This window comes from Podarcis raffonei, chromosome 3 (assembly GCF_027172205.1).
Source record: "Podarcis raffonei isolate rPodRaf1 chromosome 3, rPodRaf1.pri, whole genome shotgun sequence".
Lineage (NCBI taxonomy): Eukaryota > Metazoa > Chordata > Lepidosauria > Squamata > Lacertidae > Podarcis > Podarcis raffonei.
The window spans coordinates 31106665-31133591 of record NC_070604.1 but is presented as its reverse complement, the minus strand read 5'-3'; the positions used below and the strand labels follow the sequence as shown (position 1 = coordinate 31133591).

At 43.5% G+C, this 26927-nt stretch overlaps 1 protein-coding gene across 1 annotated transcript; it reads right to left on the bottom strand.

Moving 5' to 3' along the window:
• Positions 1-1515: 1515 nt before the first annotated feature.
• Positions 1516-2855, bottom strand: LOC128410162 (growth factor receptor-bound protein 2-like). The gene has a single exon (XM_053380974.1). It carries the CDS (start codon positions 2803-2805, stop codon positions 2080-2082), a length of 726 nt encoding a protein of 241 aa, XP_053236949.1. The 5' UTR covers positions 2806-2855; the 3' UTR covers positions 1516-2079.
• Between the last annotated feature and the right edge of the window lie 24072 nt (positions 2856-26927).

Genomic DNA, 26927 nt, shown 5'->3' with positions numbered 1-26927 from the left:
CTCTGGGGTATTACTCTCGAAACTGTGTGCTTTAAATTGTTAACAGATCTGCCTGCAAGAAAGCATATTAATTATACTCGAGTGAATCCACAGAGAGGCGTAACCACACCACATCCCTAGGCTGTTTGCAAAGCTTCAGTCAGAAACTGGGAGTCAGCACATGGATCAGACCGTCTGAACATTTTTATCAAAGAGCCAGAGGCAGGGAGGCCTCTTCTGCACTTGATGAGCCATGCACTTGGCCGGGATATATTTGAACTTCACAAAGTATTTACAAAGCGTCCTTCATGGACTGGGGAAGAAGCAGAGATCCAGCCAGATTCTGTAGTTTTGAAGGCTTTAAAGCAAATACCTATATGGAAAGAAAGTGCAGTTGCCAAGTAGTTACAACATCGTACATGAAACCCCAGAAGGGGAAATTCATTTCCCTTTAAAAGCGGGGGGGGGGGGAGGGCAGCACCAATTCAAATGAGAAAAAGACAAGGAGGCAAACCCCGAAAGTTCCCAGCAGGGTGGAACTCCACCCCCAGACCCATCAGCTGACCTTACCCAGTGATGTCAGCTGACTGGCAGGCAGGCAGGGTTTAGGGGGGAAATAGCCTCATGGTCCAACCATCTTGGTCTGTGGGCTGAAGGTTCCCCACCCATTTTTAAAAAGTAAAGCATTCAACAGTATTGTTTTCTTTCAGGGCAGGAGACATTCATGGGCAGAAAGTGAAATGTTGCTTCTGTGAGGAAAAGTGGGTCTTATGTGAAAACGTGCCAATTGCAATTATGTAATTTGGAGGGGGGGTGTACATACCCATCCACTCCTGCAGTCCTGTGGTCCCTGTGATTTTTGTGGGTATATTCTGCAATATTCCATTGATGCAATAATAGTAAATTGGTGTTTGATTTCTACTGGACCATCCATACACCATTCTGCCTTAGCAGTTGTTCTGCAATGCTTCCCCCAATATTACTCCAGGTTCTGTGTTCTAAATTACCCACTTGATGGTCAGATGGGAAAGAGTTCTCACCAGCCCTTCTTAGCACAGAAGTAATTTTACTTTGCTGCTGGGATACCCAGCCAGATGGACAGGGTATAAATAATAAAAGTACATTTATTATTATTAATTATTATTATTATTATTATTATTATTATTATTATTATTATACCAATGCAGAAAAGGTGATCCCTCATGAGATCTCCATCATTATATGCTCTAACCATGTTGTCTCCCATTTCATTGCTCCTAGCTGTCCAGTAAACCACGGATTGCTGGCTGCTGAGAATACAAGAGCCTAGGAGTGATGGTGACTCCAACCAATAAGTCACCCACCTATTCCACATGAGAATAATGAATGAAAACAGGCTGCCTGAATGAAAAGAAAATGCCCAAAGCTGTTTTACATTGCCTCTGCTGCAAGGAAACACTCTGCTCAAATAGGCCTCTTTTTCACAAATAGCCAATCCATACGGAAGAGATTTCGCCATTCCCCACTTGGTCATAAAGATCAGATACTTACAAAACGTTTTATGAAGTACCATCTGGTCAATTTATTTCATGCTAAAACTTGCGTTTCTCTCCATCACCCGCTAAAAAGAATTTACACAAATCAGGGGACAACGAAACTTGAAAAGCTCTGGACCGCCTTCTGAAACTTTTAAAAACAACACAGCTTTGTGGAAAAAATAAATAAATACCAGAATGTGTTCAACCACAAATTGAAGGAGAGAGGAAACAACTGTCCTTGTGGTTGATCTGGCTATTGTCCAAAATGTCTCAAAACAGCCCTGTGACTTGGCAGAGCGGGCGAGCAAAGGGGAGCCCCTCTCTCTCCACCTTCCTCACCTCTAATCCTTTCAGAGCAGCTCATAATGGACTTTAAAAGAAGACTGAAATCCATGCACAGGATAAACCGACTGGTACACTTGTTTATCGCAGGAGTCCAGTGAATTGGTGCCAGTTAAGACTTGTGTGTGTGTGTGTGTTTGTGTGTGTTTAAGCCAGGGGGTGGGGAATCTGTTTGCTTCCCCTTTCCTCCAGAGGAAGCCCACCTACAACTCCCTTCAGCCCCAGCCAGCATGCCCAATGGTCAGAGCTGATGGGAGGTGGAAGGCCAAGTGAATCCCCTCTCCCGCACACCAGCATCCCCACCACCGGTGCTACACCCATCCCATTTCACTGGGGCCACGAAGTTGTGGGGCAGCATGCCCCTCCGCCCTTCGCAGGTTCCTTTCCACCAGTTGGGGTCCGAATCGTCCAGGATCCGAATGACATCTCCACGTCGGAAGCCCAGCTCGCACGCCATTTGAGGCCGGAAGTCAAAGAGCGCCCGCATGTAGGTCGGGTACCGAGGGCCCTGCTCCATGTCCCGCAGGAGGATGACTCTGTCCCGGGAGATGGAGGTCGTCCGATGGTGCTGCACCAGCTCGTTCAGAGAGTTGAAGGCGGCCGCGCCGAGGTAGTAGTGCCCGCTCAAGTCTCGGAAGACCCTGAAGTGCTGCACGTCGGGCCCCGCCTTGACCGAGAGCGAGAAGCCGCCCGGAGCGCTCTCGCTCTCGCGGATCATGAACGCGCCGTCGAAGCTCTGCCTGGCCAACGCCTCGTCGGCGATGTCCCGCGGGAGCTTGCCCCAAAACCAGGGGTGGGGCTTGAAGGCGATGCGGTTCTCGGGGATGAGGCCCTCGCGCCCGCCCCGCTCCGCGTTGGCCCAGCGAGGCTCGGAATCTCTCTCCAAGACCTTCAGGAGGTCGCCCCGTCGGAAGCTGAGCTCGTCCCAGTTGCGGGGTTGGAAATCGTACTGGGCTACGGCTTCCATCCTCTGGAAGAAGAAAGTGGTTGTTGCCCCACTGCCAAGCTGCTTCCCTTTTCTCCGACGGCGCTAGGATTTTCCCGGGTGCAATCGCGCGCCAACCCCGCGCCTTCCGCACTCAATCCGGTCTCAAGGTGTTCGGCTGTTTTGGAAGAAGATGGGGGCTCTGGGGGAGGGTTTTTAAAACCCTTTCCTCTTATAATCATCTTTCCCACCCTTCACTGCCACACATCCTCCCGCAAGCTGGGATGGTGGAAAAGGCGGAATGGAGAAAAACTTCTAAAGAAAAGTAATGTAGTAGCAGTAGTAATAAATAATGACAGCGGTTACATACACACGAGGATATTTTAGAAAGGAAATCTCTGCATTATCCACATTTTTATTAACCCTGATTATGTCTTCTTTTTCATTTTCGGTACAAAAACATAAATGCAACAATATATTTGTAGAAAATGTTTCTGTTCTTTAGCAAGGCAATTCTATGTGCGTCCCCTCAAGCAGGCTCCGTCTGAGATCACGAGGACTTCCCACCAGCCAAGCTGGTTGCAGGATCACAGCCTAAAAAAATTCTTGTCAGCAGGCCATGGGGCTGCAATCCTAAACACAGTTGTTATAAGAGAGCCCTTATGTCGATAGTGGGCCACCTTTTGCTAGTTTTCTTCATAAAGGGATCCATTCCGATTCACCCATCTCTCCGGCTTTTCCATCATCCCGGTTTGGGGTGGGTGGTGGGAGCAATTATTAACAGATGAAAGAGTTAAAACCCCTCTTAAAGAGCCAGGTGTTCTTTCAAGTAGCTGCCTGGGAGGGGCTGCCATGTAGTTTTCCTCTGAAAGTTGATCATAATAGCTCTCAACAGGAGCCATACAAGATGTTCCACAAGAAGGCCATAGAACAAGGATGCAAGAGTCTGAGTGGACCTCCAAGTGTTTGTGGACGACAACTCCCATCATCCCCTGACTATTAGCCTGTGTAAGCAATGCCCATTCTTGCTGTGATCAAGGTTGGGCAGATGCAAAAGACCAGAGGATCCTTGAAGCATGGTTCTGCAAAGGAAGGATTCCTTTTGAACACGGCCCCTCATAGAATTTTGGGTTGAACGAAATTAATAAAATAATGCTCACCCACAGACAGTGCTTGAAAGCTGAGATGTCATGCATTGCTGGCGTCAACACTGTTGCATGGCTGTTAGCAGCTGTCAACATCTAACACACCTTTCGCCAACCTAGTGCCCTCAAGGTATTTTCAACTACAATTCCCATGAGCCCTAGCCAACCCTATTGTGTTGGCTGCAGCTGAAGGGAGTTAAGAGACCAAAATGGCCGTGACAGCTGGGGCTGATGGAAGTCCAAAACATCTGGAAGGATGACTTTGGACTGCAGTGTCTGTCATTGTGATGATCAGGCTGATGTTCTAATTGCCTCTGGGGATTGGGAGATGTATTCATGCTGAGGATAAGAAGTCTGTTTCAGTTTCTAAGCTACAATGACATCAAATGTTCTCATGACAACTTAGCTTTCTTTTCCTGAGGTACGAAACAGAGCAACAAGGGTAACAAGATTGCTTAATTTCCATGCACACCCTTCTTACACTACCACATTTAACTGAGCACCATCAACCATTTGAGGCATTTGCCTTTAGGGTATAACTAGACTTGATACTAAATTCTTCTTTTGCATTTAACATGAGGGATTTTTTTTAAAAAATGCAAATAGTATGAGGTGGGGAAGCTGATACAATTATGAGGATTGACTCAGGTGTGGCTTGGCTGAAATCTTGGCTTTTAAACAACATTTTATAAACCCGGGAACAAAAGGCCATTGCAATGACAACATGGAATTGTTAAGACGATATGTCTCGAGATTGAAATACCATGAAGATTTAGGGAGGGTTTAGTAGTTGAAGTCCCATATAATTAGTGGAAGATTATTGACTAAGTGTTGATTACATGCTCATTATTAAAGCATGCTAATTGAAGATTATCGCTTGCCGTAAAATACCACATTAACTGTGGCATGTAAACACGCAAGGCCTTCAGAAAGGATTTCTCTCCCACCTGCATCACTTCAAAGTTGTTTAGATAAACAACCTCTATCGTCTGGTTTGCTATATGCCAAATTACATTTGTCACTATTCCTTCTACTCACTTGGTAAGTCTCTGTACTGTTACCAGCCACATGACAGGAGGATGCAGCCATGGAAAGAGTGCTTCAACCTGTTGAATGTTTGCCTGCTTAAAATACAGGACCTGCCTTTCTTTTTTTCACCTGGCAGGTGGAAGTGAACAAAAAAGTCCACAAAACATGCCACAATAAATGTGTTAGTCTTTAACCAAGACTTTTGAGTTGGTAGCGTATTCCGTGGAAAGACCCAGAGTCTGAAGTGACTTCAGCAAGGGACAAACAGCCTACATCCTTATATCGTAGTAGTATTAGATCTGCTAGTACTGCAAGGTGCTGCTTTAATTAAAGGAGCCCTACCTTCTCTAGTAAGGGACACAGGTGGCACTGTGGGTTAAACCACAGAGCCTAGGACTTGCCGATCAGAAGGTCAGCGGTTTGAATCCCTGTGACGGGGTGAGCTCCTGTTGCTCGGTCCCTGCTCCTGCCAACCTAGCAGTTCGAAAGCACGTCAAAGTGCAAGTAGATAAATAGGTACCGCTCTGGCGGGAAGGTAAACGGCATTTCCGTGCACTGCTCTGGTTCGCCAGAAGCGGCTTAGTCATGCTGGCCACATGACCCGGAAGTTGTATGGTGGCTCCCTCAGCCACTAAAGCTAGATGAGTGCCGCAACACCAGAGTCGGTCACGACTAGACCAAACGGTCAGGGGTCCCTTTACCTTTACCTTCTCTAGTAAGATCAGTGTTTCCCAAACTTCGGTCGCCAGCTGTTGCTGGACTACAACTCTCATGATCCCTAGCTGGCAGAACCAGTGGTCAGGGATGATGGGAATTGTAGTCCCAAAACAGGCCCAAGTTTGAAAATACTGCACTGGATGATCCACAGGGTCCCTTCCAACTCTGTGACTCTATGCCTTGAATAAATGTAGGCATGACTCACTTTTCTTCTTCCTGCATTTTCATAGATACTCAGAATTCAAAAGGAACACAAAGGTGGACTGACAATACTGGTAAGTCCCCAAACTTTTAATTATATGTCAACCAGTTTTGTTACTGACAGGAAAATGTGCTGGAAAGTGTGGGATAACACTTGTTTAACACGAGTAGGAGAGCACCGGGAGGGCAAGGACACGTGGCCGAGCCCAGGACCGACCAGAGCCTATTCCGTGGCGGCTAGCACTCCAAGAGAGCAGGCCGGGGCCCAGAGGAAGGTCACGCAACAGAGGAGACCACAGAAGAGAAGATATTACTTCTCTTTTTATATATATATATATATATATATATATATATATATATATATATATATGTTTTTTTCTCTTTTTTAAAAAAAACGTGTCCCTGGATTCTTTGAAAAAAATCTGGTAACCTTAATTTAGTTCAACCCCCTGCAATGCAGGAATCTCACCTAGATCATACATGACAGATGGCCATCCAACCTCTGCTTAAAAACCTCCAAGGAAGGAGAGTCCACTGCTTCTTGTGGAAGTCTGTTCCAGTGTCCAACAGCTTTTACTGTCAGAAAGTTATTCCAGATGGAGGGAGCCATTCAAAACATGAAATTGGGAAAATCTCCAGGACCAGATGGCCTGACTTCCAGATATTACAAAGCTTTGAAAGACTGGTTGATTCAACCGTTTAAGGAAGTCTGCAATGAAATCTTAGAGGGGAAGAAGGCACCTGAATCGTGGAAAGAAGCTTATATTACACTTATACCAAAATCTGAGAAGGAAAAGAATCAGATTAAGAACTACCGCCCTATATCATTGCTTAACGTGGATTACAAAATTTTTGCAGACATTTTGGCAAAAAGACTGAAGAGGGTTTTGGTGGGTGAGATTCATAAAGACCAGGCTGGCTTTCTCCCAGGAAGACACTTATCTGACAATGTGAGGAATATAATAGACATTATGGAACTACTTGAGAATAACATTAACACTAAGGCAGTATTAATATTTGTGGACGCTGAGAAAGCCTTTGACAATATCTCTTGGAGTTTTATGAAAAAGAATCTCAAAGGAATGGGGGTGGGCCAAGGTTTTGAGAATGGTATAGGTGCAATTTATTCTGAACAAAAAGCAAAACTAATTGTAAATAACGTGGTTACTGAACAAATTGCTATTGAAAAAGGGACACGACAGGGGTGCCCAATATCCCCACTACTTTTTATAACTGTTCTGGAGGTTTTACTAAATATGATCAGAGGTGACCAGCTGGTTAAAGGGATTCAGGTCGGAGCTAAACAATACAAGTTGAAAGCGTTCGCAGATGATCTAGTCTTAACTTTGCAAGAGCCAGACACTAGTACAAAAAAAGTTTTGGAGACAATACAAGCCTTTGGTCGAGTGGCAGGCTTTAAGCTAAATAAACAAAAAACAAAGGTATTGGGAAAGAATCTAACAGTGGAGGAAAGAGAGAAGTTTCAGAGTGAAACTGGATTAATGGTAGCAAATAAGGTGAAATATCTAGGGGTTAATTTAACAACTAAGAATGTGAATCTATTTAAAGACAATTATGAGAAATGCTGGACAGAAATTAAGAAAGATTTGGAAATATGGTCAAATTTGAGACTTTCCTTGTTAGGCCGAATTGCTGTTATTAAGATGAATGTTTTGCCAAGAATGTTGTTTTTGTTTCAAACATTGCAGATTGTGGACAGAATGGACTGTTTCAAGAAGTGGCAGAAAGATATATCGAAATTTGTCTGGCAGGGCAAAAAGCCCAGAATAAAATTTAAGATATTAACGGATGCAAAAGAAAGAGGGGGGTTTGCCCTGCCGGACTTAAAGCTTTACTATGAAGCAGCAGCTTTTTGCTGGCTGAAAGACTGGCTACTTCTTGAGAACACAGACATTTTGGATCTAGAAGGGTTCAATAATAGATTTGGTTGGCATGCATATATATGGTATGACAAGGTAAAAATCCATAAAAGCTTCAAAAACCATATTGTAAGGAAAGCATTATACAATGTTTGGATTCGGTATAAAGATTTGTTGGAAAATAAAACCCCTAGGTGGCTGTCACCAATGGAGGCTAAGGAAGTTAAAAAACTTAATATGGAATCTAAATGGCCAAAATATTGGGAAATTGTAGAACAAGAAGGTGGAAATGTGAAATTACAGAGTTATGAGAAATTGAAGTTTAAAGTAAGAGATTGGCTACATTATTATCAGATAAACGAAGTTTTTAAACAGGACAGGAAAATCGGCTTCCAGGTGGAGAAGTCAAAATTAGAAACAGAATTGTTAGAACCCAATACGAAGAATCTGTCTAGAATGTACAACTTGCTGCTGAAATGGAATACACAGGATGAAATGGTTAAATCAGCTATGATTAAATGGGCACAGGACATTGGTCATGACATTATGTTTGCTGACTGGGAACAGTTATGGACCACCGGTATAAAATTTACGGCATGTAATGCCTTAAGAGAGAATATTATGAAAATGATTTATAGGTGGTACATGACCCCAGTCAAGCTTGCAAAAATTTACCATTTGCCCAATAATAAATGTTGGAAATGCAATGAAACTGAAGGTACTTTCTATCACCTTTGGTGGACGTGCCCAAGGATTAAGGCCTTCTGGGAAATGATCTATAATGAAATTAAGAAGGTGCTTAAGTGTACCTTTCATAAAAAACCAGAGGCTTTTCTCCTGGGCATGGTGGGCCAATTGGTGTCAAAGAAAGATAGGATGTTTTTTATGTATGCTACAACAGCAGCGAGAGTTCTACTAGCAAAGTATTGGAAGACACAAGAACTACCCACACTGGAAGAGTGGCAGACGAAGGTGATCGATTACATGGGACTAGCAGAGATGACGAGCAGAATCCGTGACCAAGGGAAAGAGACGGCGGAAGAAGATTGGAAGAAATTTAAAATTTATCTTAAAAATATTTGCAAAATTATTGAGTGTTAAAATGTCATGGGTAAAGCATAACAGATTTGCAGCGATAAATGATTGGATAAGAGGAAAGAAAGAGGTTAAAAAAAGGAATTAATAATAATTTGGATCAGGGGTTGCTGGAAAAAAAAAAGGTTAAAACAGAGATGCAGAAAAGGGGGGCATGGGGAAGTCGCTGAAATTGGGTATATGAAAAAATCTATGAAATTATACATGTTTATATGTTTGTTTGTTTGTGTTTGTCTTTTGTATTGTTTTATATTATATGTGGAAAAACCAATAAAAAATTTTATAAAAAAAAAACACAGAAAGTTATTCCAGATGTTTAGTCGGAATCTCCTTTCTTGTAACTTGAATCCATTGGTTCGGCTCCTAGCCTCCGGAGCAGGAGAAAACATCTAACCTCCCCACAAATAAATCAAAGTCAATGCCCAATAAACAGGTTGTATGGAAGTTCCGCTGCTTCCTTCTTTCCCAAGATGTCTGCTTTGCCAAATACATTTCCCTTTTAATCTTGAGAGCACCTAAAGCTATAATTCCAACATGTTTTACAACGATACTTTCAAAACTAGACTCTAGCTGGTGGCCACTAATTATGACTAGATGAAACTGCATGAAAATGGCCAGGACTATTGGGGGGGGGGGTCCAGAGTTCCCATGAGTAAAACTCAGCTGCCTGGGGAAAGCAATTTTGGCCATTTCCTCCTTCTTCCTATACCCCTATGAAAAACCTCTTCCAGAAATGAAAGGGGATCTTCCATTTGCTATAAGCATGTCCTATAAGTTCTTCTAATCACTTAATCGCACAGTTGCTTCAAAAGGCTATTTAAACAAGTACAGTAGTTAAAATAAACCACAGTTAACATCTTTGTTCTGGAATCGGTAAGAAGAAGAAAAGTAGGCAGAGTTATGCAACAGAAGAGTTGCTATGGCAATTCCTCTCCGAAGAAGAGCAGGATAATTAAAACATAACAAATCCCACAGAATATGTCAGTTCCTTTGCCACCTTACTTACGCTGCTTCGCCCTTCTAGGGCGGTGCTCGGGTCTTATGGCACAATTCCCTTTTTTGTCCAATGAACGAGCACTTCTCTCTCGTTTAGTGTACACAGTCTGCAAGTCATCCCTCGAAGCACCACTGTTGTTTTTACATTACAAGCATTACATTTTCCAAGGCGATGAGGTAAAATGGTAATAGCCTCAGACTGGGACAATGCAATACTCCCTCTGATAGTTCATTTATTACTACACAGTGTGGCAGCAACCAAGCCAGTGGTGGGAATGCTCCAGGATCCTTTTAAGAGAAAAACTATGTGGGGAAACACCAGCAAGCTCCTATTCTAGCAAGCCCCTTCTGTTTCTCACGCCACCTTTCTTTCCTTAGGCTTCAAGTGTTTAGTGTCGGGCTGTATGACTCCCTACCATCCAGAACTGGAGCACATCACCCCCGCATTTAAATCAGGAAACACTGGTAAGTGGCTGGTCCGCAGCACCCTTCTGTTTTACAATTTAAAACACTCACTTTACATCCTTAAGGTATCAATGACTTCCCTTCTTCCCTTACCATGGTTCATTTTACATATCACAAATCCCTGCATATCTTACAAAAACTATACCATTCAGTATTCCATTATTGCATCCATCAAAACTTGTTTACACTGTTGAATTTATCTTAATGCTGCCAGCATTTTCAGCTGTACACAATTATTTCCCAAATAATTAATAAACGTTTTCCAATCTTCTTTAAACGTATGCTCTTCTTGTTCTCTTATTCTATATGTTAAGTCTGCAAGTTGTGCATATTCTGTCAACTTAAGTTGCCATTCTTCTTTGGTTGGGACCTCACTTGTTTTCCATTTTTGGGCTAATAAAACTCGGGCTGCAGTAGTGGCATACATAAATAACCTTTTGTGACACCTGGGAATTTCAGTCTGAATTATCCCCAACAGAAAGGACTCCGGTTTGGGGGGAGGAAGTACTTTTAAACATTTTTTTCCAATTCATTATGGATCATTTCCAATACTCTTTTACAAGTCCACCACATATGAAAGAACGTTCCCTCCACATCTTTACATCTCCAGCACTTATCTGATTCAGAATTATACATCTTAGCAAGTCTACTCGGAGTTAAATACCATCTGTAAATCATTTTCAGGTAGTTCTCCTTCAAAGAATAACCTCAACCTCAACCTCCAGCCCTCAACCTCGGCCCTCCAGATGTTTTGAGACTACAATTCCCATCATCCCTGACCACTGGTCCTGCTAGCTAGGGATCATGGGAGTTGTAAGCCAAAAACATCTGGAGGGCCAAGGTAGAGGAAGCCTGAATAACATGCTGTAAACGTCGAGTCACTTTTCCAGAGTTTTCCCCAGAGGTTAAAATCTGTATTGTGCCCTATATACACACTATATATTTAAAGCACTATCATAACACTTTACACAGCCAAGGCTTCCCTCAAAGAATCCTGGGAACTGTGGCATGTTAAGGGGCTTGTTCGGAGACCCCTTTCCCCTCAAAGAGATGCAGTTTCCAGAGAGGATTAACAATCAACCCCTCTGATCATTGCACTAAGGGAATTGTAGCTCTGGGAACGAAGGGGTGTGCTAACAACTTTCACCACCCTTAACAAACTACACCTCCCAGAATTCTTTGAGGGTAGCTGTGACTGTTTAAAGAGGCATGATACTGCTTTAAGTGCAGATGGGGACAGATTCTAGCAGTTAATGTAAATGGGAGTACGGCCTAAAAAGTCGGGGAACTGGCCAAAGTGCATATATGCTGTGAATCCTGCCACAGTGGGAGGGGTGCTGCCTTGGGAAAGGAAACTAATCACAGTGGAAGGTGTGGAGACGCCCACAGTAGCCTTAGCAACCCCATTCACAGCAGACAATACAGAGACAGCTCCCATTTTGGGTGGCAACCATGCCCATGGCTACCCAGGCATCCAAATATACACCACACCTGCCCCCTACTGCATATCAGCATTTAAAAAACAACAACGTGGTGGCAATGGCACTACAACTGCACATAGATTTCCCACCCACACTGTCACAACCCTGAGATTAAGAGTCTCAAGCTCTACCGACTGAGCGATTTACAGGGCTTAGTTGGTTTTTAAGTCTCTGCTAGAAGTCTGTACAGTGGTACCTCGGGTTGCATACGCTTCAGGTTACAGACTCCGCTAACCCAGAAATAGTACCTCGGGTTAAGAACTTTGCTTCAGGATGAAAACATTGTGCTCCAGTGGCACAGCGGCAGTAGGAGGCCCCATTAGCTAAAGTGGTGCTTCAGGTTAAGAACAGTTTCAGGTTAAGAACGGACCTCCGGAATTAATTAAGTACTTAACCCGAGGTACCACTGTACAGACTTGATGATAAAATACAGTGGTACCTTGGGTTAAGAACTTAATTCATTCTGGAGGTCTGTTCTTAACCTGAAACTGCTTTTAACCTGAAGCACCACTTTAGCTAATGGGGCCTCCTTCTGCCGCCACACTGCCGGAGCACAATTTCTGTTCTCATCCTGAAGCAAAGTTCTTTACCCGACGTACTATTTCTGGGTTAGTGGAGTCTGTAAACTGAAGCGTATGTAACCTGAAGCATATGTAACCCGAGGTACCACTGTATTTAGAATACAATGCAAATTATTGTCAGAAAATAAAGTTTAGAATATGTTGCCATTATTTAGCCAGGGTGGGGAACCTGTGATCCTAGAGGTGTCATTGCACTAGAGTTCCCATCAGCTCTAGCCAGCATGGTCAGTGGTTAGGCATGAGGGGAGTTGCAGTCCTAAATAAATAAAAAATAAAGAGGGGCACAGACGCCTCATCCCTGATTTAATCTCAGGCCCAGGATGATCCCAAGTCTGATTATTTCCCAGAGCCATCTTTTTTATTATAATACTCCTCTGTTTTCACTTCAGCATTGGTCAATTCCATTTACGCAATCTTCTCTTGAAAAGCAAAGAATAGCATTGCATGGTACAAAGCGGATCTTCAAAAATAATTACCCACTACATGCAATGGTTTTTGCATCTCCAGTGTCTCTTAATATGACTAGATATCACACTCCGCAACCAAACATCGGGACGACTGACAGGTACTGTGCAAATGATTGGAACAGTTTGATTAAATAGTAGCTCTCAGGAAACTACAGCAGTTTTATTGCAAAACAAATAATGGGTTTTGTTGTTGTTGTTATTTATCAGGATTAAATTTATCTTGCTGCATACATTTTGGAAATTTTGGCCAATTAAAACGTTGAGGCAGATCACAACTGACAAGGAAATTTAACGTGGCTTGATGTGTTTTAGCCATTTTCTGAATTGTCGTTATAATGGTGGTTTGATTTGCTACATCTGTGTGATGAAATGGCTTGTTGATGTCTTTCTTCCACTGGTAATGGGTCCTGAACTAAAATTCACAAGACACTGTAATCATGCTTTTTATTCAGAATGCATGTCAGCATTGGTTCTGCCGCTGCATCGTAAATCATAGGCAAAAGACAGATTGCTTTGCACTCTGCTGATGGCTGGAAACATATAAAAGATGGAAGGCTCATAACTGAAGACTGCTTCAAACATATTTCCTCCCCACCCCCACTCTTGTGGGCATATGCAAAGTGGGTAAATGTTATGTATTCAGTGATCTGTGTTTGCCTGAGGTTGGGTCTGGACTAAGAATTCTGAGCTCCTATGTTCTGATTTGATACACAGAACACTTCAGGATTTGGGCCTCTGCCATTGGCCCTTGAACTCTGAGTCGTGATTCGCAGCTTGGAAGTTTAGACAGCCAATCATGTTGAGAGTGGGAGTGGCCCAGGCTTTCAGGAATGTATACAAGCAGTAGCTTTACCCCGGTTTCCCAGTTATGTAGTTCAATAAAGGGTCTTGTTGTTATTGCTGTGTCTTGCCTTGTGGGAACCCACCTACACTTCAGTAAATACTGGGCAAGTTTCTGTTATGGCGAGGAGGAGTCTCTTTTCAGTGGTATCCGTGTTTCAGCATGAAGAAACATGCTGGGCATGATTCCCTGGCTCTACAAATACCGCCTTCCATTCCTTGGATGTATTTGTATTGCATATTTCTCCTAATGAACCTATTTTTTTAATGCACTTTTGACTCATACACTCATTTTTGCAAGCAATTTCCCCATATAGATAGATAGATAGATAGATGATAGATAGATGATGATGATGATGATAGATATAGATAGATAGATAGATAGATAGATAGATAGATGATAGATAGATAGATAGATGATAGATAGATATAGTGGAATCCAGTATAGCACTAAGGCGAACGTACCATCAGTGCAAGGATTTTCTACTTATGCAATAGAACTTTCTCCCCCTCTCCTCACCCCCAAATCTGTTCTAGGGATTCCTCCAACCCTCTGGAGAAGCTTTGGGGAGGGGGTGGGGCATGTGGGGGTGGGAAAAGGGAAAGTCCCATTGTGCTAGTGGTAGTCATTGCATGGACAGGACTCAGTCAATGAATACTGCAGAGAGCGTATTTTTGTACATTTATTCACTAATATTTGCATTTTATACACACTGCTTGGTTGGAGAAGTATGAATTTTGAAGGATTTTGGTTAGCGTATTGATTTGAAAAAGTGCAATTTTTGCGTTTTCTAATTGAAATGCAAACAAAATCAATTTTCTTCCCCACCATGTTAGCAACCCTTCCCCCTCCACTCATTCAGACTTTACTTACGATTCAAAGCAACAATTTGGCTACTTCCACGCCATAAATGTAAAGCTCTATTATACCACGTTAATAGTCATGGCTTCCCCCAAAGCATTATGGGAACTGTAGTTTATTAAGGGAAATGAGAGTTGTTAGGATACCCTTTTCCCCACACAGAGGTACAATTCCCAGTGTTCCCTGGGAAGAGGGACTGGTTGTTAAGCCATTCTGGGAATTGTAACTCTTTGAAGGGAATAGGGACCCCCCACTTAAAAATATGTGATATATCTAGAATGTGTAGAAAAAACACACCTATTCAGTCTTCATTGATTCTAGAATAAAATGTATTGTGTACACAGCCCCAAGTTTTTTAGTTGGCTTGTTTCAGTAAACCGTAGCTTGTCCAGTTTTTGACATAATGCTAAACTGTGATTAGCTCGAAAAACAGAAGCAAAACCTTGAAATCTCCTTTTCACAGCCCGCCCAGAGAAAGAGAGGGGAGCAGGAGTGCACAAGCCTAGACTGGCCTAGCTTCATTCATGTCATGATAAATTATAATTTATAGTTACGCCCAGATGCATCCCAAGAGTCACTGAAAGGAATGCCTTAAAGGAGTGATACCAGGATTCACTTGGCATCCCAAAGATCGGAAGGGAGCAACCCGGTGGAAGCAGATTCCCTCTGGTTTCATTAGCTGATTCCTCAAGACCCATAAAGACTATTTGAGTGATAGCCAACGAAGTCATACACAGAGTACACTTATTGACATCAATGGGCTTAAGTTTAATCTTTTGGTTTCAGCAGATCTTTTCCAAGGATGACTAACATTGGTTATCACTACTTGTTCTGAAAGCTGGCTTCTTTTCAAAATCCCATTCCCTGACTGGATGACTACTGGTGTAGAAGGCAGTATCTCAATTTCCTGTCTTTAACCTCACCATTTCCCAGAAGTATTGTTTCTTTTCAAAGATGAACAGCATTTCAGCCTTACAAGCATTCTCTTTGTATGTTATGCACAATGATGTTTTGCTCATATATTGCTCCAAATTTTCTATCCATACTGTCACAGTCAGTTCGAAACTGAAGGAAAACCTTCCCCTGAAATGTATACAGTGGTACCTTGGTTCTCGAACTTAATCGTTCCGGGAGTCCATTCGACTCCCAAAACCATTCAAAAACCAAGGTGAGGCTTACGATTGGCTGCAGGAGCTTCCTGCACTCAATTGGAAGCCACGGAAGCCATGTCAGACATTCAGCTTCCTAGAAACGTTCGCAAACTGGAACACTTACTCCCGGGTTTGCGGCGTTTGGGAGCCAATTTGTTCGACAACTAAGCCGTTTGGGAACCAAGGTACCACTGTATAGCCGGTGTTTTCTTTGGATGTCAGCAGTGTCATTAATTCTAGAAATCAATCTATAGGAAGACCCTGCAATAAGACTTACATTGCAACATGTCACTGGTCTATTATGTTTTTCGTGATTTTGGTCTTTTCTAGGAAATCTATCTGTCTTCTCTTGCTACCTTCAACATCTTCTTTTTGTCACCCTGAGGACTGAGTTTCTTCTTACATACAAGCATGGCTGCATTTCAAAGCCATCCTATCAAAGAACAAGGCCTCCTTCTTCACAGTCTCTCCTGTATGGTGAGATTTCAACAGCTGTTTTTGCAGTTCTTCCATTGCTTCTGCGATGTCAAAAGCAGAGTTGTTTTCTTAATGGCAGCAATTTGTGCAGATGGCGAGATGGATGAGGAGACCACACAACGGGATAATGTTAAACTGATAGGAATATAAATATTGTGTAAACATATTGCATAAGAAAGCAATTGGTTGTTCCTAGCACAAGTCCAAATGGAGGCCCTCTCACATTTCTCTGGGTATTCCTCCCACCCAGGAAAGCTGGAGGTGGGAAGAGAAAACAGATGTTAAGTACAGATCAGAAAAGGGTTTCGAACTCTGACAATGAGAGTCTGGATCAGGAAGCTCCTGTGTATGATAGATCCCAGCCTCAAGTTTCAATCTGGACATTAAAATAAATTAATTAAAAAGCACTGCTGTAAGCTGAGGAAGACTCTACGTATATGGCCTCATTCAGAAAAGCAAAACGTCTTGCTGAACAATTTACTGGCTGTTATCCAAATCCTAGAAGAAGAAGAAAGAGACCATCACTCAAAAACATCATCATAACTAAAGTGGTTTGCAAAAAATTTCCCTGCAGGCAAGCAAAACATAGCTTATTGTCCCTTAAGAACTACCTTGGCTTGCCTCTGATTGGTACCAGTACTTTCTTCCAAGTCGGCTATTAAGGATAACAAAATTCAAGGTGCATGAAAAGTAATCTGCATTTGAGACATGTGCATAGTCCGAAGGGTGGGGAAATGCAGATTTGGGGGAGAAGTGCAGCACCAGAAGCTTGTTTAGTCATGTTGGCCACATGACCTAGATCAGACATGTCCAAGGCCTCGATCGTGATCTATCAGTCGATCCTGGGATGAATTCTGGTCGATCGCCATGCCCCCTCCGCTGTAGAGGTGCCTGAACAGCCACCACCTCGTCCTGAGCTCCTCTTGTGGGAGGAGCTGTTTTGATGCTGCGTGCCTGCCCACACCTGGCCTGTCGGCGCGCCCGCGCCCACCCTGCACCCATTGAAGCAGCCAGCACCCAACCACCCACCCTGCACCCATGTCTGCGTCCTTATGAGACACAGTAGTGCGTGCCCACCCTGCACCCATCCCTGGGTGGTAGATCACTGGCAGTTTTTATATTGGATTGTAGATCACAGCCTACTTCAAGTTGGACATTCCTGTGGCAGTGTTCTGTGGAGAACACTGGCTCTCTCCTCGACTTGAAGCGAGATGAGCGCCACACCCCATAGTTGCCTTTGACTGAACTTAACTATCCAGGGGTCCTTTACCTTTTACCTGCAGCCCTCCAGCCCCTTTTACCTGGCCTTTGAGAGGTCTCCTCAGGCCAGATCCTCACCCCACCCCTTCCCTTCACTGCTTCATATTCTTGAAGGGTTTTTTGTTTTTGCCAGACTTGAATATGTCCTTGAACTCCGATCATGCTTCCTCCATGGAAGGTGAAGAGAGGTGAGCACATTTGCCTCTATGTCCCCAACCATTTACAGGTGGCAAATTGTTAGAGAAGGAAGGAAGAAATCCAAGGAAATTGACCTGTAGGAATCCTGCTCACCATAACAACCTGGAAAACAGATGTTTTCCAGTGCAGGCTTGGTGCACAACAGAACATGCCATTAACATTCAACTGCAGAAGCAATTTGGGCAGAAGATAATCACAGCAACAAGTTAAGGCAATTCCAGGGGAGGATTACTGCCATCAGACCAAAGAGAATGTCAAAGCATTCATAAGAGATGCAAAGACTCCTAAGAGATGCATCACTAATCTTGACTCACTGTGGGTGTTTTATTCTAGGGATTAAGGTAGGATTTCAAACCCCCTTTCCCCCTGTCTTCTGCATTAGTCATCACCCTCCTGCTCCCTGAAGGAACTCTGCCCCTTCTCCCCTGCCTACTTACATCTGTATACTTGGGACTCCCTCCCGGAACACCGAAATCTCTTGTTCCTTTCGTATCTGGCACTATTTTCCGGTGGGATTCAATCACATCTTGGCAAATTTAGGCAGCTCAGTTCAAGCTGATTGGGAGCTCTTGTGCAACAAACCCTAATCCCCACAAATAACTGACTTTTTGCAAGAAGGAAAGTGATTGGGGAATGGACAGCAAAATGTGGCGATAACATTCGCTTGATAACAAGCAAATTGAGATACATGCTTAATAGTACTGTCTAACAAACCAGGCTGCATGCTCATTAAACAGGCTTTCTGTAAGTAACCTGAAACAAAGTTTTTTGGGGGGAGAACCTGTGGTCCTCCAGATGTTGTTGCACCCCACTGACACCATTCCTTACCATTGGCCATGCTAACTGGGGCTGGTGGGATCTACAGTTGATAACAACACACAGGCACCCCGTCTTTGGCCTAAGCACACAAAACTCAATTTGCTCGTGCTAATCCCTTGTCACCCTTGCCTCCCCCAATCTCCCCCTCCCTCAGTTATTGTCCACTCACCAACTCCCACACAATTTCAATTGTACATGGTTTGGGGCAGGGACCTGGCTTTTATTTATATAATGCTGCAAACACCCTATGTACACTGATAAAAGGGAAATAAGCTACCACCACGGACACATTGAAACTTGTAACTTTTGCTCTTGGCACCCGTCTGTCTCATGAGACAATGGAGTGCACCTCTGGGGGTGAAGTCAGACCATTGTATTAACCAGCAGCAAAATGGCCTCCCCAGGGCTCAAGCCTGGACTGTATGTATGGAGGTCCTAGGCCACTTAGATAATAAGACCCCTCCTCAGCCTCACTGATGTGGTCTAAAGGAAAGCAGAGTGATACATTTGGCACCAGCTTGGCTGAAGTAGTTGCCAGAAAGAGGCATGCAAGGTGCCATCCAACCGCCTTAGGGTCTCCACTCTGGATTTGTGTAGGGTTTGCGCCATAGCCTTTTCTTCTCCTCAAGAAAGGCAGCATATGTTTAGAATCAGTTTTTCTTTTTCTAGATTGACTACCTTCCCAGGCTGACGAGCCCAATATACCCCTCACTTCCCTCTAGCATCTGCAGAAACTGCCTTCTTGACTGTTGGATTAGCTATTGGTCTCATCTGCTCAATCTGCTGGAGCCCATTTTTGCATGCAGGGGACTTTCCTAATTCACAGAGGGTTTGAGACCCATTGGCTACGCTCACCTAGTTTAGCCAGCCATTTTAAGTCATTCCTTATCACATGCTGGCATGCTGGCAGCCTCCAGGGGGCGCAGGTGAGACTGAGTGCCGGGTGGGGACCAAAGGTGGACAACCCCATCCCTTTTAAAACTGTAAGTGTAAATCCCTCTTTTTACTTTTAGCGTTCCTGAGGTTAGAGCAACTGCAGCCCAGGTTTTACTTGGGGCTCATCTGCTTCTCCCTGGGGTGTGTGTGTTTGTCTTCATTCACATATTATATGCTAGGAATGTGCAACCTATGTACCTGTATGCACAAATAAATAAGCTGTACATTTATCGTTGTTCACATGTAGTCTTCAACAAGCGTTTTAATAAGTTTAATAACTTCCCACTCCTGCTCTCCCAAAGCTGTTTTCAAAGCTATGTATTCAAAGAAGGGGAAAAGGTGTGGTTTTTATGATGAGCTAGCTGATACATTCCTGCCAAATGTCTTGCTGTAAAACAACAAAGCTTAGCAAGTGAAAGCAGATTGTTTTTATTATCCAAGTGTGCTTATCTATGCAACGGTTTTATTGATCTATTATCTCACCCTTCCTTCAAGGAGCATGGCGGGGTGGGGCTGGAGTTCATGGGGCTGCCCCCCATTTTATCACCACAACCAGTATGCTAGGCTGAGACGCAGTGCCTTGCCCCCAACTCATCCTGCAAACTTAATATCTGAGGAATAATTTGAAACCCAGTAATTTATTCATTTATTTCATTGATACTCCACCTTTCCTCCATGCAGCACATTTCTTGGCTTAGAGTTTGGAAAGAAATTGCCTTCCTCCTCTCTGTTTGTTTCTAAGCAGATCTCACATATAGTGTGGTGGGTTTTTTTCCTTTCTTTCTTCCATTTTACACCAGCTCCAGGTGCCAAAGAGCTGCTGTTGTTTACTCAACCATGTTCTCAGCTCCCAGCTACTGACCTCCTCCAACGACTTTCTCCCACTATTGCTGGAATCCTTTGCTTGTTGACTGTTATTTTCTCTTACACCAGGAGACCTCAGGCCTCAAATGCAGCCCTCCAAGGCTATCTGTCAAGCACTCAGGACTCTCCCTAGCCAAACCCTCTCTCACCTTAGGACATGCTCCTAACCAGTGCTGCTTCACAAGTGTTTTTCCTCCCTTGGCTGAAATGTGTGTTTGAACCCTGATAATGCCTCTTGCTTTCTTGGAAAGGCGTGTGAGTGTGTTTAGAAACTAGCCTGATGGACCGAGGTAAAATGTCTGTTCATTGCTTGGCCCACTTTCCCCTCAGGCCCTGCCAACCACTGCCATGCGCCCCCTCCCAGGGAGTCTGGCCCTCGGGGTGAAAAGGCCCCTCCCCCACTCTATAGTGTCAGATGCTTCGACCTCTCATCACCTCTTGCACTTCTTGAGCAACAGCTCAGTCCGTAGAGGCATGAGACACTTACTCTCAAGGTCATGGGTTTGAGCCCTATGTTGGGCAAAAAGATTCCTGCATTTTGGAGGGGGTTGGACTAGATGACCCTCGTGGTCCCTTCCAACTCTACAATTCTAACAGCAGAAGTGTGTCCACAAAGTGTTGCAGAGAAGGGAAAGTCACCCAAATCTGCTGCTGGCAGCAAACATGACATTATGAAAACTTGAACATCCTCAGGAGGGGACAGGCCCCTCAAAAGGGTGTACCTCTGTCACCAATCTTGATAAATTCTTAGGCTTTAAAATATTTCTTCCTTAAACCGTTTGCCCTTTCAGTGATACATCGAACATCATGGGGCAGTAGGAAAAGGCAAAAGCCTTTTGGCAGGAATAAAGGTTGTCTTGTTGCATAAAATATAGAACAAAGGCCTGTGAGATAACCCACACAATCAGCTGCAATAACTGTGAATCATTGTTTCTATGGGAAATAGTGGCAGAGGAGACTGTAGTGTGTAGGAAACGCATTAGCTGTGTTACATCATCCCATTAGAATGAATACAGATAAAGTAATGTACCAGCCCGGCATGCTGCACATATAAGGGCATCCGAAGCCCTATGAGTAACAAGGGAGTGCTTGTAACGTGAGATGCTGTCAGGGCTGAGGTCTGTGCAAAGTTATAACATCTCTTCGAGGAAAAGGTGGGATTCACTTCTAGATTAAAGTGAGCAAAGCATTGCTTTGAATCAAAGTGTGAAAATATACTTTGACAAATGTCAAAAGGCAACCTAGGGAAGATTCTGTTGCCACTCACGTCAATGTTAAAACCCATATCGATTTCAATAGCTGCTTGTACTAGATCTGGCTCTGCTTCTTTAAGGTGCCAGGAAGATCTTTTGTTGTTTTAAAGTGCACATCAGTTGTTTCGGGCTCATAAATGACACCTGGAAAAGTACTGGACATTCCTTTTGCTGGGATTTCCGACAGACTTGCATGCGTGCTAGCTCAGCATAGACTAGGGAGGGATAGAGTTGTAGCACCAAGGACAATCACCTCATTTCCAAATTGGGTGCGAGCTTCTTTGTTGAGATATTATCATGGACACTTGGGAGTGGTGTCTTGGGAATTACAGGCAAAATGTGCCTGTACTTGTCTCAACTTCTGTGGCCTCAGGAGCGAGAGGAAGCCCTATCAGGACAGGTGGCAAACTTATGCTGATGCTGCCCATAGTTACATATGTAATACTGTAAGTTAAGTTGAGCCAGAAGTTTTAATAGTTCCTAAACACACACAATATGACCCTGTGAAGTGTCGCCACTATTAAATGGAAATACTTTTGAAGTAGTATCTTGGAATTCAATATGAAATGCCAGTGGCAGCAGCAACCCTTATCCTTCACTAAGGCTAACACATGTACCTGAACAGGAATCTCCTTTATCTAATGCCACAGTCTTGCTCTGTACTGGGTCCCTACATGGGCGCTAGTTGTAGAAACTTTAAATGGATGTATGCCTCTCCTTCACAGTGCTTCGTCTGGCCCTAAGAGCAACAGCACAAACGTTTTCCCCCATTCCCTCAGCAATTCTCACACTGAAAGTTGCGATGGATTGGGAAAAGCGGCGCCAGTTCCACCACATGGGTCTGAAACTTAGAACCAATGAAGGTGTTGGGGTGCAGGCACTCTCACCATAGCATGTCCTCCTCAGATGGGCATGATGAAATATGTTCTCACAAAGAGGTGGGAAGGGGCCACAAAGCAATGGATATTTAGAATCGCCTCCATGGGACTGCAAATAATTAGTGGCACTTTTGATCCACAGGCCTTCATACAGGTTTGATCTAGGAGTTCCAGTTGCCATAGAGAACATTGAAGTTTGCTCCCAAGTAATTGGATAGGTAGACAGTCATTCTCAGAAGGTGCAAGATCCTGCAACATTCACAATGAGTTTGTTCTGCCTCCATCTGTCCCTAGTGTGACTTGCAGGTGAACTACAGTACATAATTTCATTATTCCATTCTCTGTTTTCCGCCAAAACCCATGCTTTGTGAAGACCACCCTAACATAAAAGGGGGAAATGACTGATTTAATGGTGCCTGATTCCCCCCCTCCAAAAAAACCCCCTGCTACTTGACAGAGTATGGCTCCAAAAAATACAGACCTTTTCCTTGCAGAGCTAAAAGTAAGCTGACTTTTCATGATTGAAATTTTGTCATAGCTCTCAGAGATGAATGCTCAGTCGACTGAGCACAGCTCATTCTGTCTTGCTGCTATCAAGCTACTTTGAAAAGAGGTGAGTGGGACTCAGACTCATATTTAAATGTGGAAAAAATAGCTGAGTAAAAGCTGTTACCATCTTACCCACATCTTTTATTTTGTGCCATCAACCAAAGAACAGACTATTTGCATGGAACTTCTGCATTTCATCACTCATAGTAATGCCAAGTAGTCATTGTTAACCTTTTGGCTGTCTTCAGACAGACATCCCCTCCTCCTGAATTGAAAAGTCAACAAGTTTCTCCCTCTTGTTCGTGTTGGTACCTTTCTGATCTGCAGAATACACACAAGTGGAGCTTTTAATATTGTGTTTTTAAATGACTACCAAGTATTTTGGAGTGATTTGCACCCACGTGACTTTGCCTTTCAATTTCATTTTTTACCAGTTCCCACATTTGGGGAAACTCTCCCTCTTTACATGTATATTTAACAGCTCTTTGGTCACTATGCTCCCAGCTCATTCAACAACACATCTTGCACCAGATCCTAGGTGCAGCTCAAGATTTAGACCAGGGTCACCACCCCTCTAGTTGTTTCTGTGACCAACTGTTCTAAAGCAGAATCATTTAGGATATCAAGAAATTTTACTTCTTCGTTGGGACTGGAACACATATGAAGCCAGTCTATTTGAAGGTAGCTGATGTTACACATTACTATGACATTTCCTCTTTTGGGTGCTTCATTGATTTCGTTCTTCATCTCAAGATCTCACTGAGTATATTGATCAGGGGGACAGTAACACATCCTCTGTACTCAAGCCCTCTCCCTTGTGCCTTCTTCTTCTGATCATGAAGGCAATTGGGGGAAGGGCTTCAGTAGCAGATCTGAAGACCTGGGTAGGCTGTGTCAAGCTATTCCTTGAGAGGACCTTACTTTTTGGTACTGCAAGCCAGTCTGAGGAAGGACTGTGGCTCAGTGGAAACACCATCACAGATGGTGTCTGTTTCAATCCCTAACAGCTCCAAGCTGGGCTGGGAATGTCCCTGTCTGTCTTGGTTTACAGCAGCCTCCTATATTCCCCGTTTCCCCTCTGTTATTGACAGCCTTGCCTCCTGTCAATAATTAGCTGAAAGGCTCGTTCACCTTGAGACTCTTTAGCTTTCTTGGCAGGCACACTTCCTGTTTCTTCCTCTGCTGCACAAATTATAGCTGCTTTTGGGTCGGCAAATCAGGAAGTCTGACGAGTGCTATTTTTGCACACTTCAGCTCCTTGTTTCCGTTCTCCAGAGACTCTTAGCAGTGCCTCTTCCCATGGCGATGGCAGATTCATTGGTACTGTCTGCTGCTGCTGAACTGTAGCTCCAAGTCTGACCAGCAAGAGAACAATGAGCATTAGGCCTGTAGGCAACAAAATCCATTACACTGCAGCAAGTGCTGAGAATTATTGCATATTATCAACGGGAGGAGTGGGGGTGGGGGAGAACTGGCCAGAGTAATCATATTGTGCTGGTAATGAGGGGTGTGCGGGGGGGGGGAAGTTTTGTTATTCCATTCATTTCAAAACTTCTTTAATTTTGCTATTCATTCATTAAAACCACATTCCTTTCATTATTGTTTTTATGCTATTGCATACAGATCATACATTTAAAGCACATTTCTGCCTCTTGGAAAATTAATCCTGGAAACTACAGTGGTACCTTGGGTTAAGAACTTAATTCGTTCTGGAGGTCCATTCTTAACCTGAAACTATTCTTAACCTGAAGCACCACTTTAGCTAATGGGGCCTCCCATTGCTGCTGCTGTGCCGCCGGAGCACGATTTCTGTTCTCATCCTGAAGCAAAGTTCTTAACCCGAGGTACTATTTCTGGATTAGCGGAGTCTGTAACCTGAAGTGTCTGTAACCTGAGGTACCACTGTAGTTGTTAAGGGTGCTGGGAACTGTAACTCTGAGATGGATATACTACAGTTCCCAGGATTGTTTAGGTGAAGCCATGTGCTTTACTGTATGTTGCGCATGCAGCCTGAACTACAAAGTACCTTGTTCAAAGCTTCCTCAACCACAATTCTGTGGGGTGCCATAGGCAAACCCCTGGAATATCACAGTGCTCAGAGATTGGGGTGCAGTGTAACAGTATCTATAGCATCATTGTGTTGTTGCTTTTAAAGCCTAGAGATAACAATTTCCCTAGGATTTGAAACACAAGAACATCTACTAACCGTACTAGCTGGCAGGCCCTGTTAAATCCTGCAAGTGTTTATTATCAAAACTACTATACAAAGTACTCCCTGACAAGCCTGTGGAGAGTAGAAGTTTATCTCCCCTGTCAACCCCCAATGGAAACCTCCCAAGAGATACTGAATTACAATTCCATGCAATGCTGTATGTTTCATCCTTTTTAAATTAGCATGTAACAATATTAATCAAATGCAGAGAGCAAAGATGCACTTGTAGCATTAAAGTGAATCAATACTTTTGTCATCTCATTCATCTTTTACAAGTTATAGCAACCCATTATACTTACCCAGGGCTACTTAGGGAGTTTATTGCTAATGTTAGATTTGACCCTAAATCCATAAGGCCCAAGTCCAACATAATGACTACTAAATTGCCATGGAACAGAGAGCTACTGCAATGCTATTCCTGCACAACCTTTTTGGGTTTATTGCAAAACCCACCTTAAAAAAGAAACGAGAGAGACCTCCTTGGCCACATACTGCTTCATACCAGGGACTATGATTCCTGGACTATGTGCTACTTTGTGAAATTACTCCTTCCAGAATGACATTTTCTCCCTCCCATCTCTGCCCCGGTATTTTCTTTAGGTAAATGAATGATGAAAGCGCATGTCTCCTTATCAAGAACATAAATGCTTATTTGCAAGCTTAACATCACTTACCAATGAAGATGGGATGCGGGTGGCGCTGTGGTCTAAACCACAGAGCCTAGGGCTTGCCGATCAGAAGGTCAGTGGTTCGAATCTCTGCGACAGGGTGAGCTTCTGTTGCTCGGTCCCTGCTCCTGCCAACCTAGCAGTTCGAAAGCGCATCAAAGTGCAAGTAGATAAATAGGTACTGCTCTGGCGGGAAGGTAAACGGCGTTTCCGTGCGCTGCTCTGGTTTGCCAGAAGCGGTTTAGTCATGCTGGCCTCATGACCTGGAAGCTGTATGCTAGCTCCCTTGGCCAGTAAAGCGAGATGAGCACCGCAACCCCAGAGTCGTCTGCGACTGGACCTAATGGTCAGGGGTCCCTTTACCTTTACCAATGAAGATGGGTAAAAACTCCCCTCCACCCTGCACACAGACTGACAACTGATTGATTTGAAACTATATTTAAAATAACAGCACTACAGCCGACAAATATCCAACTTTGTCTTCTATTTCTACTAGTTTAGTAGATGCTGGGCAACACTCTCTATAAAGAGTACTAATGGCTATTTGGCACTAGCATGAGTCTGCTGAATTTTCATATCTGGATACTATTTTGACATGCTGCCAATATTTCCCCATGGAAAACAATTATGAGCTGTATTAGCATGGGACTTCATGGGACTATATAAAGCAATCTTCTCAGTACAAAAGGCTTCCTCTCTGTCAAAGTTTAACAGTTAAATACTTAAGCAGTTAAGAGTTTCTTTTTGAAATGTGGCAAAATGCCTAATATTTTCTATTTTAAGCAATCTATATATAATACAGTGACTCCCAAGGACATTTGGTGATTGTGAATGAACAGCTGGCCAAAAAAACTTCAAAACACCATCCATATATAATCTGCTCCCCCTTTTTTACAATACCAAGTTCAGTGCTAGTATTAACTCCTTACTGTTGAGAGTGTTTCCCAGACCAGGCTGTGTACACACTGTAACTTTAAAGAACAGTTGAAGCACATTCCCCCCCACCTCAAAGAATTCTGGGCACTGTAGTTTGTTAAATGTTGCTGGCAATTGTAACTCTGTAGGGGGTAAACTACAGTGCCCAGAATTCTTTGAGGGAAAGATTGTGCTTTTGATGAGCTTTCAAGTTACGGTGTGTGC